The sequence below is a fragment of the Orcinus orca genome, chromosome 20 (assembly GCF_937001465.1).
Source record: "Orcinus orca chromosome 20, mOrcOrc1.1, whole genome shotgun sequence".
NCBI lineage: Eukaryota > Metazoa > Chordata > Mammalia > Artiodactyla > Delphinidae > Orcinus > Orcinus orca.
The window spans coordinates 12,354,516-12,368,506 of record NC_064578.1 but is presented as its reverse complement, the minus strand read 5'-3'; the positions used below and the strand labels follow the sequence as shown (position 1 = coordinate 12,368,506).

Genomic DNA, 13,991 nt, shown 5'->3' with positions numbered 1-13,991 from the left:
CACCAGGTAGTTCATCGTGTCGGGTCGGCCTGGGGCCCCGGCTCCCCGCAGGGCGCTCAGCGAACTGCCCGCGCCGCGCGCTCTCGGATTCCCGAGAGCCCCGAAGCCGCCCGGGTCCTGGTCCGGCCGCTTCAGCCACCTCGCAGGCCACTGCCGCTGCCGCCGCCGCCGTCGCCGTACAGAGCCGGTCCCATCTCGCCCCGCCCGCCACCGCCGCCAAGGCCGGCGGGCCCAGCCCGGCTCCCGGCATGCCCGGTCGCGCGCGCCCATTGGCCGCTCGGGCTCCCCATGCAAATGAGCCGCCGGCTCGGGGGCGCGGCTGGCTGCGGGAGCGCGCGGGCACGCGCTGCCCAGTGGGACCGTCCACCACCCCCCACCCTTGCACCCGCGCTAGGCTCCAGGCGCCTGCCGGACACGCGGGATATCGCCTTTTCTCCGCACGCCCATCCCTGCCCTCCACCGTGGGCGAGAACGCGCCCCTCCTCAAAGGCCTAAGCCTTCTTCTTCTGGGAAGACTGCCGGAATTGCCCTCCTCCCCCGTGGCCGTTGCAGCCCCGGAGGCACCAGCTTCAAGTCTGCCTTCCCCGCCCACCAACCTGGGGCATTTCACGCGTGTCCATCCGGCAGTCCGACTCAGATCTGCATCTAGAGGGGCATGTCCCAGCTGGCAGAAAACTAATAATACGACCACCGCACTGACTCTAGTCAGGCCTTCGGTGTAAGAGCCCCAGGTTATGAAGACACAGCAAGGAAGCTGGGGACTGCGGCTGTCCCTGTAATCTAGGGAGAGTAGAACCGGAGCGCATCATGTTCTACCAGCCGTGCGCGGGAGGTTCCAGTGCACCCAGGGACAAGAAGCTTGCCATCTCCCACCTTCTCCTCGGAATTGAATTCAGTCTCCTCGAAGTGTCCCCCACTGTCTCGGTGCTGCTCTAGGAGATGTGCCCCTACCCCAATCCCTCCCTCAGTCAGCCCTGTCCAGGGCTAACGCCTGTGCCCCAACGACTCCTGTTTCAGCAACAGGGGGTAGGAGGGATGCTGATGAGAATGAGGGGGAGGGAAGAAGCACGACAGGGAAACTGAGTGGAGGGTGCCTTGGTTCTCCTGAGCTCCCGCTCCCTAGGGGGGCAAGTTGGTGACTGTCACCCCATGTAGCCAGCCAGAGTCCCTGAGCACAGTCCAGGTTTGCACAGTGGTCTGCAGAGAGATCTAGAATGGGACCTCTCCAGAACTAGACTGTCCCATTTGCTGAGTGTGTGGACACCATCAGGCAGCTCGAAATTCCAGGGAAGCATGGGGGCACACCCTGCAGAGAACCCTCGGGCACGGCCTATAAAATACATACAAGCCCACAGTGCACTCACAGGTGCCCCTCCACCTGACACCCAGGGATGGCCGACTCAGCCTCTCACCAGGTGTGCTACCTTGGCCGGGCCCTCTCCCATCTGTAAAAGGAAGGAGCTGGGCTAGGGAACCCCAAGTCTGGCTGGTCACAGGTCCCCTGGAGAGCTTGTCAAAAAACAGATTCCTGTTTTTTAGGAATCCCCTCCTAAAAAACCCCTCCCACAGGTCCCCTCCTCCAGAAATCCCGGGTGTGGGGGGAATCTGGACATCTGCATTTCCCCCAAAGTTTCTCGGGGAACCACTGGACAGAACTCCCAGCATAGGGTGTAAGGAGCAATGGGATTTGGACTCAGTGTGACCCAGAGTCCTCAAGAAGGAATGGGACAACTAGCTGCTACCCTCTGCCCTCCTCAAGACGGGACCTCCTGTAACCTTCAAAACAGCCCAGTTCTTCCACAGAAGAGCCAGCTCTCAGGGGAACACTACCTAGAGTATCCTCTCCTGCTTGTTCCCAAAGCTGTGCCCCAAAGTCAGAAAGGAAACTGCGGGCTCAGCCCCTCCGAAACCCTGCCCCTGCCCCTGTCCTCAGCCTGGCTGGCATTCCAGGTTCCAAGGAATCAGATCAGAACCAGCTGGGCTGTGTGTGAACATCTGTCCATGCTGGGAGCTGGAGGGAGTCCCTAGGTTTTCCCCGGGTCTCCACTCCGGTGGGGAGTGGGGTGGAGACCAGGCTTCACAGCCAGACGGCAGGAGGTCTCTGCAGGAATGGGCAGGGACGCAAAAGGGCTGGCCTTACTCGGTCCTAGCTGGCCTTGGGAGACAGGAGGAGGCTGCCTGGGAGGAGGAGGACCGGAGACCCTCCCTCTCTGGGGCTGGATTAAAGCAGCACTGGGGGCAGGGTTGCTCCTGTGGGCGGGCAGGCGGGGGAGGAGAACCCAGCTCTGGCCCAGGCATTTCAAAAATTTGCTGCTTTTCCACTTAAACTCCCCACCCCCCCCACCCAAGACTGTGCCTCCCAGAATGGCATTTCCGCTTTGGAATCAAGGCCCCAGGATCTGTGCCCCACTGTGCTGCAAGGGGAGTAGCTGGAGGGGGAGAGGAATGCCCCCTCCCAGGCCTGCCATGGGGGAGTGGGGGAGGGGCACCCACTGGGCAGGCTCTGGCTGGGGTGTATGGGGGAGCATACCCTCCCGGGCCGACTGCCAAGTGACACAGCCCCCAGGACAGCATACAGGCTGGCCCTGGGCCAAGGTCTCTATGACCACGTGCTCATTTCATGCCCGCAGTGATTCTGCAAAACAGCCTTCACGCATAGCCCCGTCTTCCAGAGGAAGAGGGTTGAGACCCAGTTTACTGCCCCTTGCCCCATCCCACAGACTTCAGCCACAGAAGGGAAAGAACTGGTGGCCACAGAAGGGACGGTGGGGATGCTAGAGTGCAGTCCACCCTGACTCCCCTGTGACAGGCAACTTCAGGACAGGGCAGAAAGGGAATCAAGGGGCAGGGACACTCAGGAAAGCCAAGGACCCTGCCGCACTCAGAGACCCCAAAGGACAGGCGTCTGAGACCCAAGCACCACCCTCAAACACAACTGAGTTCAGAACTGGGGCCCAGGGACTTCCCTGCTGGTCCAGTGGTTAAGACTCACACAGGGACTCTGGCTCTCATCTGTCCGTTAAAGTGTCCACTGGGGTGAGGGCTGCTGCTGATCCTAGACCCTAAGTGGGGAGGCCCGGCTCCTGCTCTCTGGGCTTTTGGGGTCTTATTCTCTAGGTCAGACCCACAACACAAAGAACTATTCTTGCTTTAGCCCCAACAATGTCTGTGGCAGCATTTATAACAGCAAACAAAGAGGGGGCATAACCTAAATGCCCAACTATAGGGGACTGGTTGGGCCACCAGAGCCTGTCAATGGAAGATTGTGCAGCTATTAAGATGGCCACTTTCAGAGACTAAAATCATGCAAGAAAATGCTGATGGGCAGTGAAAAGAGTGGGCTAAAATGGCTCGCACAGTGTGACTCAGACAGCCCCCTTCCCCTCCTAAAGCCTTGGTTTTCCCAGCAGCACAGAGGGTGGCTGGATGGGTCAGCTGATGGCCAGCTCGGGGAGCAGCAGCAGGAAAGGATTTCCTGAGGCCGGAGGTGAGTGCTGCCAGCCCAGGGACAGGAAGAAATGATGTATCTGTAGGGCTATGGGTGTTGACGCCTTGCCCCTGGGCTGGCCACGCACACTGGCAAGCTCCAAGCCAGCCTGCAAGTCGGAGCCAGCCCTGCCTGGGCAAGGGTGGAGGAACCCCTGTGGATGGCCTGGAGAAGAGGCCAGCCCGCTGCATCGAGAACCACTGTCACACAGGCCGGACACCCCACACACCCAGTGTCAGCCAGCCCTCACTGCCCTCCTGGGGACCAGGACAGAACTACCACCACCCAGAGGCTCAGAGAGGGGCAGTGCCTTGCCCAGGTCACACCTCCAGGAAGTGACAAAGCTACAAACTAAAAATGTAACCATACCTGGCTACCCAGGGGTGTGCCCACAGAACAGCACCCCAGGTGATCTCAGACAGAGCAGAGTCTGCACGCTTAGGGCGGGCGTCAGAGCCATAAAGAGCTCTCCCGTCCTCCCCTGCTCTCCAAGGGCGGAACCATGGGGCAGTCTGTTTGTCACTGCAGTGGTGACTCGGAATGTGGGGGGGTGGGCTCTAGTCCCCAGCCTTCGAGTCCGTTTAGCATCGTCCCAGGCCAGTCCCCAGAGACCAGGGTACAAGGGCACAACCAGGACCGAAGGTGTGGGGACAGAGCCTAGGGGTGGCGGAGGGGGATAGATGGGCCTGGATCCCAGCAAATCCACTGCCCCCCACATTCCCGCAGCTCCCTCCCCTCTCGCTCTGGCTCTTTCAAGAACTGGGAACTGGAAAGAGCAACAGTCTCCCGATTCTTTTAATTGCTTTTCTAACTTGGAAATGAAAGAGCAGCAGGGGCACCTGCGGGGAGATGCCTGCTTCAGTGAGCGAGCAGCCCAGTTCACGAGGCTGGGGCACTTCCCAGGGGCTCTTTGTCCCAGCCCAGGGTGCTGCCCCCATGGCCTGAGTCCTCCCTTCTCTTCGAACCCCCTCCCCATGTGCCTCAGAGAAGCAAAAACCAGGCCCCACATGTGCATAATGAGAAGGCTGCCCTCCCGCATGGCACTGGGACACCACTCCCTGGGTCCTCACCCAGCGGCAGCCACCTCGGCACTGCCTGAGGGAGGACACGGGGGTGGGGGGAGGAAGGGCTGGGGACAAGACCCTGTCCTCAGACAGAAAGCTTAGCCGCTGGAGGCCCAGCTCAGGCTGACAGCCTGGGTGGGCAGGGCCCGGGGTGTGGTCAAGAAGCAGTCCCAGCCCGCAGTCTGCACCAGCCTCTCCCCATGGCAGCCAGCTCCAGCATGTCAGGGCAGGGAGAGGGGGCGACTTCACATGCCCTCTGCTGCCCCCCGAGCCTGCTTCCATAGCAGCACAGGTGCCCACATCCACAGAGACCCCCAGAGGGGCAGCAGTGTTGGCCAGACATCAGCTGGGGTCAGGAGGTCAGTGGAGTCACAGGAGGGACCCTGGGAGCTCTGGGGTCAGTGGGGTGGGAGTACAGGAAGGCGTGAAAACAAAGAGAGCACAGCTACAGCAGCCACCGAGGAAGTGTGGCTTTTTCTCCCTCCTCGAACCGCACTGGGGGCCTCCCACCTGAGCCTGCTCCAACCTACAGAGAAAGGCTCCATGTGCCCCAGGAGACCCAGGCCCAATCCTCACCCAGGTGTAGCCTACAAGGACAGGAGTAGAGCCCATTAGAGAGTCCACCTGGCATGGGACCTCAGTGGTCACTGCATCTTTCAGAGCCTTGGTTAGTGCGTCTGCTAAACGTAACCACCACCAGGAGCCCTGCCCACCACCAGGCCATGAGACTGCAGGCACGTGCAGGCGCAGTGCATGGCGGCACCTTGGTGTCAGCAGCACACTCACGCACCTCCCCTGCCCTGCCAAACACACTCCCTTGGGCCCACAGCTCATGCACAAGTGCACTCCAGTAAGCCCTCCCTGTCCTCCCAGCCGCTGCTCAAGGGCCCTGAGCTTCCCTAGCCCCTGAACCACACGAGGAACAAAACCTCAACCTCGTCTGAGATTCTGCAGCAAAAATCGTTCTGCAAAGCCCTGTTGCCCCCAGCTCCACCAGCCAACGCTGGGAGGTGGGCAGGGTCTCCCCTCAGCCAGGGGGAGTGGGGAGTGGCTGGGCCTATCACTACACATGCTATAGCACCCACTCCCTGCTGGGATAGGCTGCCAGGAAAACAAGTCGTGTCCTCAAGGAACTTACACTCCAGGGCGTGTGAGGGGGACAAACAGATAAACATGGGAGCGCCTGTGGGAGAACCAAGCAGACAGCAGAGAGCAGACTGGAGGCAGGGGCTACTTTATACAAGGTGCCTGGGGGCTCCTCTCTGATGAGGTAGCATTTGAGCAGATGTGTGAATCTTTTGCTAAGGTTCATTATGCAGAAAAAAATAACAGTAAAGGTTTGTAAGAACAGCACAGGCAGCCAATTCCCTCGGTGTGAAGAGCAGAGCACAGAGGTGTTAGGGAAGCAGGGAGTGGCTCTCAAGCAACCCCTCCCTGCTCTTAGCTTCTTGAGTGGTGCGGGTGTCCTGCAGGCTGGGGGCATCCAGAGTTAACTGGGAGCAGCCAGGAGTGTCTGCCTGGTGGGGTGTCTTGGCAGGCAGCCAGGGACAAAGCGGGGGAGACCAGGAATCTGTCCCGACCAGGGAGGGTGGAGGGATAGGGTCAGCTCCCAAGACAGGCTCCATCCTCTCCTAGAAGCCTCTCCCCACTAGGACCTCTGGTGGGCACAGAGTCCTGGGAAAAACACAGGTGACTCAAAAACCTAAGACGCTTCACCTCATGGCCAACCTGGGAAGAGGGAATTCAAACCCTGGATACCTGCGGAGGGCTGTGAACAAGAAGGCATGTGGTCACACCACTCTGACAATCGTGTAACTTTGGGGAATCCAGGATTTGGGGGCACAGACGACTCTCTGGGCATGCCTCAATGCACACGATTGGATATCAGGTTTTATAAAATACTGAAATAGGGTATTACACCACCACTAACACTAGTATGTTCCAGTATTAAAAATACACAGCACAAAAAGACTAGAGACAGATATCCATCAGCAAGAGAATGGATAAGTACGTAAATTCATAGTCAAAAGTGGAACACTCAGCAAAGCCACGAAAAGAGAACTACTGATACACACCATGTGGATGAAAATCTCAAAATCATTTTGCTGAATGAAAAAAGCCAGACCCCAAAAAGTATATACTATATGCTTCCACTTACATCAAGTTCAAGTTCAAGAACAGGCAAAACCATGCCATGATGAGAGAAATCAGAATGCTGGCCACCTTAGAAACTAACACAACACTGTAAATCAACTATACGCCAATAAAAATTAATTTAAAAGAAAGATCACAGGATAATCATAGCTTTTCCTTTAAAAAAAAAAAGAATGTTGACCACCTTACAGGGGGTAGGGCACACTTGACTGTGAAGGGGGTACTTGTGAATTTTCTGAGATGATGGAGAGGTTCATTATCTTGATTTGATTGATGGTTACATGGGGTCTACATTAGTCAAAACTTATTCAACTGTATTCCTAACATCTTTCAATTTCACTACATAGAAAATCTACCTCAGGGACTTCCCTGGTGGCGCAGTAGTTAAGAATCCACCTGTCACTGCTGGGTTTATGGGTTCAATCCCTGGTCTGGAAAGATCCCACATGCCACGGGGCAACCAAGCCCATGTGCCACAACTACTGAGCCCGCATGCCACAACTACTGAGCCTGCGCGCCCTAGAACCCGTGCTTCGCAACAAGAGAAGCCACCGCAATGAGAAGTCTGCGCACTGCAACGAAGAGTAGTCCCCGCTCGCCGCAACTAGAGACAGCTGCCCGCATGCAGCAATGAAGACCCAACACAGCCAAAAAGAAATAAAATTTAAAAAAAAAAAAGAAAATCTACCTCAACAAGAGAGTCTCAACTGGTAAAAATAAAACAAAGCACAGAGGAAACAATACATAGCATTAGGAATGCCAAAAAATAGGTACTGCAATCCTAAACCCACCGTGTTACCCTTTTTGCCCTGGCTGTCAGGGAGCTTCAAGTTAAATCTGCATGCCTACCTTCCCCATACAGTACATAGTTCTGGATCTTTTGATGATCCCAGACTGTTTGTGCCTTTCACTATAATCTGCTTCAACTCCTTACTGGAACTCAGCAGGGTTTAAATAATAAATTAAAATTACTAAAAAGTTCCCTCAGCCTCTAATTCCCCTTAGAGAAGGGATTAACTTTAGAGCCACAACTTGTGACCACCTCTCCTGGCAGAGCAGGCACGCATCACCACCTCCAAGGTCCCCAACCTGTCCCCAGGTCTTTTTCTTTTTTTCTTTTTGGCCGGGCTGAGCAGCATGCAGGATCTTACCCCGACCAGGGACCAAACCCTGAGCCCCCTGCAGTGGGAGCGCAGAGTCCTAACCACTGGACTGCCAGGGAAGTCCCCCCTCCAGGTCTTTTTCTTGAAGAGAGGGAGACAAAGGCCCAGCAAACTAAAGAAAGCCAAAGAAACAACAGGGTTAGACTAGGATGCAATCAAAGCAAGCGGTTGTGATGAAGCCAAGTCAGAGGCTGGGGAGGCAAAGAAGAGCACAGAAAGGGCAGGAGACGGGAGGGCAGGTGCAGCTCAGGCCTCATGCCAGGCCATGGGAGGCAGGGGGTCACAAGCTGCCACCCTCACAGCCTTGCGGCCCACCTGCCTCACCCACAAGCTTGAGCCCCCTCCCTTAAAGTGCCAGGACCCACCTCCGGCGTGCTCTCCTTCCCACCCAGGACCCTGCCTGTTCCATGCTGGCCAGGCCACTGCAGACCACATCTGAAGTCAGGCTTGTACCCACCGATCCAACAGCTCCCAAAGCCGGCAGCCCTGCACCCGCTCCTGGGGGCCCTCAGGGCAGGGCATGCAGCTGGTCTGAGGCACAGTGGACCAGACGGTGGTCCCAATGGAGGCCACTCTATCTGTGGGGTGAGGACATGTACCTGTCCATCCAAGGCTCAAGAGGCAGGGGAGGGGCTGGGGTCATTCCACTGCTAAGGCCCTGGCCGGAACCGACCCTAAAGAGAAAGCTACTGGAGGCAGGCTGGATGGCGTGGAACATTATGGGGGCAGGGAGCTGATCTCTTCCCAAGCTGGTCATGCCGGTGCCAGGAGTGGGTCTCGGCCACTGCACCAGTCAACAGTGGCAGGATAAAGATAATAACCTCAACAGCAGTAGCTGCTATGACTTATTAGCCTCTTAGTAAAAGCTTTCTGCAAACCTCACCAAGTTCTCATAAAACCCCAAGAGCTCAGTGCTGTTAACATCCCCATAACACAGAGGACACAGGCTCAGAGAGGTTCAGTAACTGGCTCAGACGAGCCAGCACCATTCACTCTGGAGCCCTTGCCCTCGACCCACCACAAATCCTCCCCACCCAGACTTAGCCTCTCTGGGAACCCACTCAGCCCCCAACAAGGCTTCCAGGACAGTGGCTGGGATGCAGGCTCTCTGCACAGGGACATAGACTCCTATATGGCGGTGGGCTCCTCGGTGCTCCCAGGGCCACTTCCTTGGCAGGTGGCCAGGATAGGCTGGAGAGAGAGGAATCAAGCAGGCCTGGTCCTGCCCTGAGGAGCCTAGCAGGCACCAGATAACCCCAAGGATGAATGCACTATCACAGATGGGAATCCTGGATAGCTTCCTGGCACGCTGCCCTCTGCCTGAGCGAGAGGGAGTGACGAGGTGAGCACGGCAGCGGCTGAAGACCTTCCTGCTGAGGGAGGGCCGGGCAGAGTCCAAGGCCAGCGGGAGGAGTGTGGCAGCAGGGGCGTGCCAGGGCCTTCGGAGACTGAACTGAGGACCTTGGACTTGGACACTGTCTCTTCCCACTGTCCTCTTTTGAGCCTGTTCTACCAGGCCCCAGCTGTCCATGGCCTGGCTGCCCAGGCCAGTGGTGAGCCCAGGGCAGAGCCTCCCAGCTCCCTGGTCAGCTCTCCAGTCACAGTGGTGGCTGGCACAGAGCCAGGCACAAAGGGCACCCTGGGACCGCTGGCAGAGGTTCAACCAGGTGCCACTCCTGCCCCGCCGATCTCCACTGACTGCTGCTGGGGCCCGCAGGGCTACAGCCCCGGGCGAGCTGCCTGGCCGCCCAGAAGCCCAGCTGCCTCATGTCCAGGGGTGCTGAAGGGGTTACCCAAACTCATGCTCAGAAAGCCACGAGCAGAGGGTCGCTCTCTCAGCAGCCTTGGCCTCTGTGGATGGCTCAACAGGCCACAGCCCCTACAATTAGAGAGGCCACACTCACTTTCTGGCTTTGGATCCTGCCAGACTTGGTTCCCACCCTGGCTCCGTCTCTCAGTGGCCAGGCGACCCTGGCAAGACTACAGGTCCTCCCCGAGCCCAGCGCCTGGCACACAGAATGCACTCAACACACGTCAGCACTTAGCTCCTTGAAAGGACCCATTCCTCACTTAATAAAGGAGCAGAGGAGGGGCTGGAATGGCTGTGCCCATTTCCCAGACAGGAAACAAGAGGCAGGAACAGAGAGCAGGCAGCTTCTCTACAAGCTGGAAGCTGGCTTCCTGCCTGACAGTGCCGGGGGGCAGTGTCACTCCAATGCCCACCAGGGGTCTGAAGGGGGTGGCACAGCCATCCTCCTTCCAAATGCTTCCTGTCTGCCCAGAGAGAAGAGACAGTCCTGGGTGCTGACCAGCCATACCCAAGGAGAAGGCGGATGTCAGACAGCACCCAGGAAGTGCACCTCCAGGTGCTGTGTGAACTGTGCCTCAGCTCTGGGCAGAGGAAGAAGCACGAAGCAGGGAGTCAGGAGGACCCCATGTGCCTTCCCCTCTCTGGACCCCAGGCCCCACGTGAGTCAAATGACAGAGGGAGACAAGCTGATCCCTGCAGGGCCCCCCAGCTCTAACACTCAGGAGGTCACTCCTGTCCCAACCTGGTTCGCCCCAGCCTCTTCTCTCACCGCCATCACCTCCCATCCCATTCTGAAGCATTTTATAATTGCTGTGGGCCAAAGTGCCTGCGTCAGCCCCATCCAGGAAAAGACTGCCCAAATGAAGGGGTATGCTTAAAACCCAAATGTGTCCGTGAGCACCACATGGGCGGTCACCATTCTGGGTTTGCAAAGCCGGGCTTGAGCAGGAGGCTGGCTGGCCTCACCACTCATCAGCACATGAAAGCAATTTTCTGAACATTTCATGGCTGCTCCCAAAATGAACTTCCTCTCCCAGTGCCACCAGTTCACACATTGCTCAAGGTCCCAGGAGACAGCCAGGGTGATCTGACAGCCCAGCATGTAGGGGGCAGAGGGTGAGACCCCCCCCCCACTCCCCTCTGCAGAATCTCCAAGGGCTGTGGCTGCAGATGGGAGGGTGGGAAGCGACGTGGAGCCGGCAATGGTGTGTAGAGACGGAGCAGAGCTGGACTGCAGGTCTCCACAGCAGGTGTCCACAGCAGTGCCTGTCTGTCCAAATCACACCCAGAACCTGGCCCTCCCACCATCCCTCTCTTGTTACAGATGGGGCCACTGAGGCACAGAGCCCAGGAAGGCTGCCCAAAGTTCTATAAGGCAAGGGGTCTGGGTGCCATCCCAGACTCCAGATCCGCACCTCTGCTGTGATTGTGGAGGCCACACCAAATCAAGCGCAGACGTCCCAAACTTAGGCTGTCCAGCCTCTTATGTGGCCGGAGTCACATGCCCCATTCACTACTGCCCTGGAGACTCAGGTCCTCAAGCAGGCTCAGATGGCCCACCTCATCTCTCTGGTCAGTGCCCATAGGATCAGGGCAGGTCCCCCAATGCCCCGAGCCAGAAGAGACCCAGAGCTTTGCAGGAAAGCAGGGCAGGAGAAGGGCTTGGCAGGCATTTTCTGTCTTCTTTCTTTCTAAAGATGAGGCAATTATGCTCTGAACCAGAACAGATGGGGGTGGGGACTTCACATCAGTACGGTCTGGAAGCCCTAATTTTTTCTTCAGTAACTCTGCATTACTGCTTCTGGAGGCGGGCAGGAGCTGGGATCTTTAATTCCATAATAACAATGCTTTGCACTTACACAGCATCTCTCCTCCAGTAATCTCCATACACTCTACGGTGGGTAATTAAAAGTCCACTTGCCCTGCCAGGAAGCCCCAGCTGTCTGCTTCACCGTAAGGACGGGGTCCCCCAAGTGACAAGCAGTTCCAGAAACAGGCCAGGGGACAGGCGCGCTGGGCCACTGCCCCTTCCTGTCAGAGGGAAAGCCCCTAACGCAGCAGAGAAACAATGGCTGGAGGCCACAGCTTTCCAGCAGAAGGTGCCCCTTCCGGGAAGGAAGGAAGCAGGGTGTCAGCCCCCACCTCAGTCTGTGCATCTGTAAAGCGGGCTAGGGTCTGCGCTTGAGGCTTGGTGACCAGCGGTGGCCAGGATCACTTGCCACCCTCAGGAGGTGGAGGAGTGGCTGTCGGGTGAGAAGAGAAGCCCCCATGGCTAGGAGGGAAGAAAAGGCTGGGCCCTGAACCCTTGGGGGTTCAGCCGCAGAGGTAAACTTCCCGGGAAAGTGAGTGCATCCGCCGGTTCTGGGGGGTAGGCGCAGATCTCCACCCCTCCAGGCTGCCCCGGGTGAAGGGTGTCTCGTCTTGGGAGAGGTAAAGACCGGGCTCCAGGCCTGGCCATCCCCGTGAGGTCCCTGAGCACAACAGGGCAGCTGTCCTAGGTGATTCCCAGGGGTACTACGCAGACCCTGCCCCCTCACCCAGCCCAACCATCCTGTAGGAGGGTTCCCGGGGAGCGGCAAAGACCTCTCCCCACTAGGCCTAGCCGTCCTGGTGGTGGAGGGATTCCTGGGGGACAGCACGGACCCCAGCCCGACCCGGCTCTCCAGAGAGAGGATGGAAAGAAAGGCGGGGGCGGAGAGGCCGGCTTCGCGGAGAAACCCCAGGCTGCCCCCATCCCCCGACGCGAGAAGGCCCAGGTGGGGTGACCCCCAGCCCGGAGCCCCGGCGGCATTAGGCCTGCAGCGGGCGGCGTGAGGTCGCGGTCCCGGCCGGCGGTCAGTACTCACCGGCACGGACATCTTGGCCGCCGCTCTCGGGGCCCGGGCGGGCAGCAGCGCCGGCAGGCTGCGGACGCCGGTCTGCCGCGCCGCTCAGAGCCCCCCGCGCGGGGTCCCGGCGCTCTCGGGGCTCCCGACTGGCTCCTGCGATCTCCCGGCGGCCGGACTGTCCAGCCGCTCCAGCCCACGCCGCGCATGCGCCGCCCCGTGCCGCCCCTCCCCCTCCCGTCTCCTCCGCCCGGGGCCGCGTTAAAGGCGAGGACCCCGGACCCCGGCATTTTTCTGTCGGCCCAACGCGGCGACGAGGCTCGGCCTCCACCCTTTACCCGTCCTTCAGGGGCCACCTCAAGTCGCAGCATCTCCTGCGCGCCCGCTAGGTCTGGAGGCCAGAACCCCCCCACCCCCACCCCCACGTTGCCCAGCCCAGGGTGCTGGGCGCCTGCCCGGTGGTCTGGCTGGGCTCCCAATCTCTGTCTGAGGGCTACTGCAAGTCAGCGGAGCAGGGCTCCTAGAAACCCTTCCCACTCACCCAGCTGAAAGCCCAGCGACACCCCCGCCTCCCCCCCGCCCCACCAAAACCCCACACACAGCTCTGCCCAGAGCTCCTCCGCCTGCTCTGCGCTCCCCTGACTGCCCCTCCCCGGGAACAGCCTGGCTGATCGTCAGGTCACCCTGACAGAGCTGGACGGGCTTTTAGGGAGGATCCTGTCTCCTGGTAACCCCCACTCAAGGGCCACCCATAACCAGGCCGTCCCTGCACCAGAGACCAGCCTTCAGACACTGGAAGACAGGCATTCCAGGGCCTGAGCCTTCTTTTCTCCGGGTTAAACCCCCGATTTCTTCAGCTCTTCCACATCTGACATGGTGTCCAAGCACTGTGCACATACCTGTGCATCCTAATTGCCCCGCCCCCTGCCAGGTAGGCCTTGCTGTTCCCATGTTACATAGAACAGATTGAGGCTCTGCGACCCCTCGGCTACCAGAAGGCAGTACCAAGGGTCTGACCACTTTGTTATGCTGCCCATCACATACAAACTGTCCCTGCTTCCTGGGGGCCTTTCCTGGGCTAGAGGGGGCAGGCAGGGCCACAGCAAACAGAGGGGAGTCTGGGGTGACAGCTGCCACCCACTCAAAGGGCTCTCTGTGTTTGTCTGGCAGGCAGCCCTGCCCGTGCCCACTTGCCTGCATCCAGCTGGCACAGGGTCTCCTGAGCTGGGAGCAGCAGTTCAGCCTAGTGCCCGGGCTCCAGGCCACACATGCCCGCTGTCTCAGACGTCCCTCCTCTGCCACCCTCTCCCCCTACCACACTGAGCCTTCCTCCTGGAGCCCAGGCTCCAACCCTCCTTTCTCTCCTACTTCGTCTGGATTTTTTTTTTTTTTTTTAAGATGTTGGGGGTAGGAGTTTATTAATTAATTTATTTATTTTTGCTGTGTTGGGTCTTCATTTCTGTGCGGGGGCTTTCTCTAGTTGTGGCA

General features: G+C 58.6%; 1 protein-coding gene across 5 annotated transcripts in view; it reads right to left on the bottom strand.

The window, feature by feature from the left end:
• BCAR1 (BCAR1 scaffold protein, Cas family member) overlaps positions 1–12,713 on the bottom strand; it is a 35,310-nt gene extending 22,597 nt beyond the window's left edge. Inside the window, exon 1 of one of the 5 annotated variants that reach the window (XM_004273280.3) lies at positions 12,525–12,713. In XM_004273280.3, coding sequence (XP_004273328.1) covers positions 12,525–12,536 — 12 coding nt within the window. In that variant the 5' untranslated portion in view covers positions 12,537–12,713. Of the gene's footprint in view, positions 1–3; positions 874–12,524 lie in introns of those variants that run through there. The other 4 variants (XM_033434374.2, XM_004273279.3, XM_033434378.2 and 1 more) reach the window with 4 other exon arrangements.
• Positions 12,714–13,991: the final 1,278 nt, after the last annotated feature.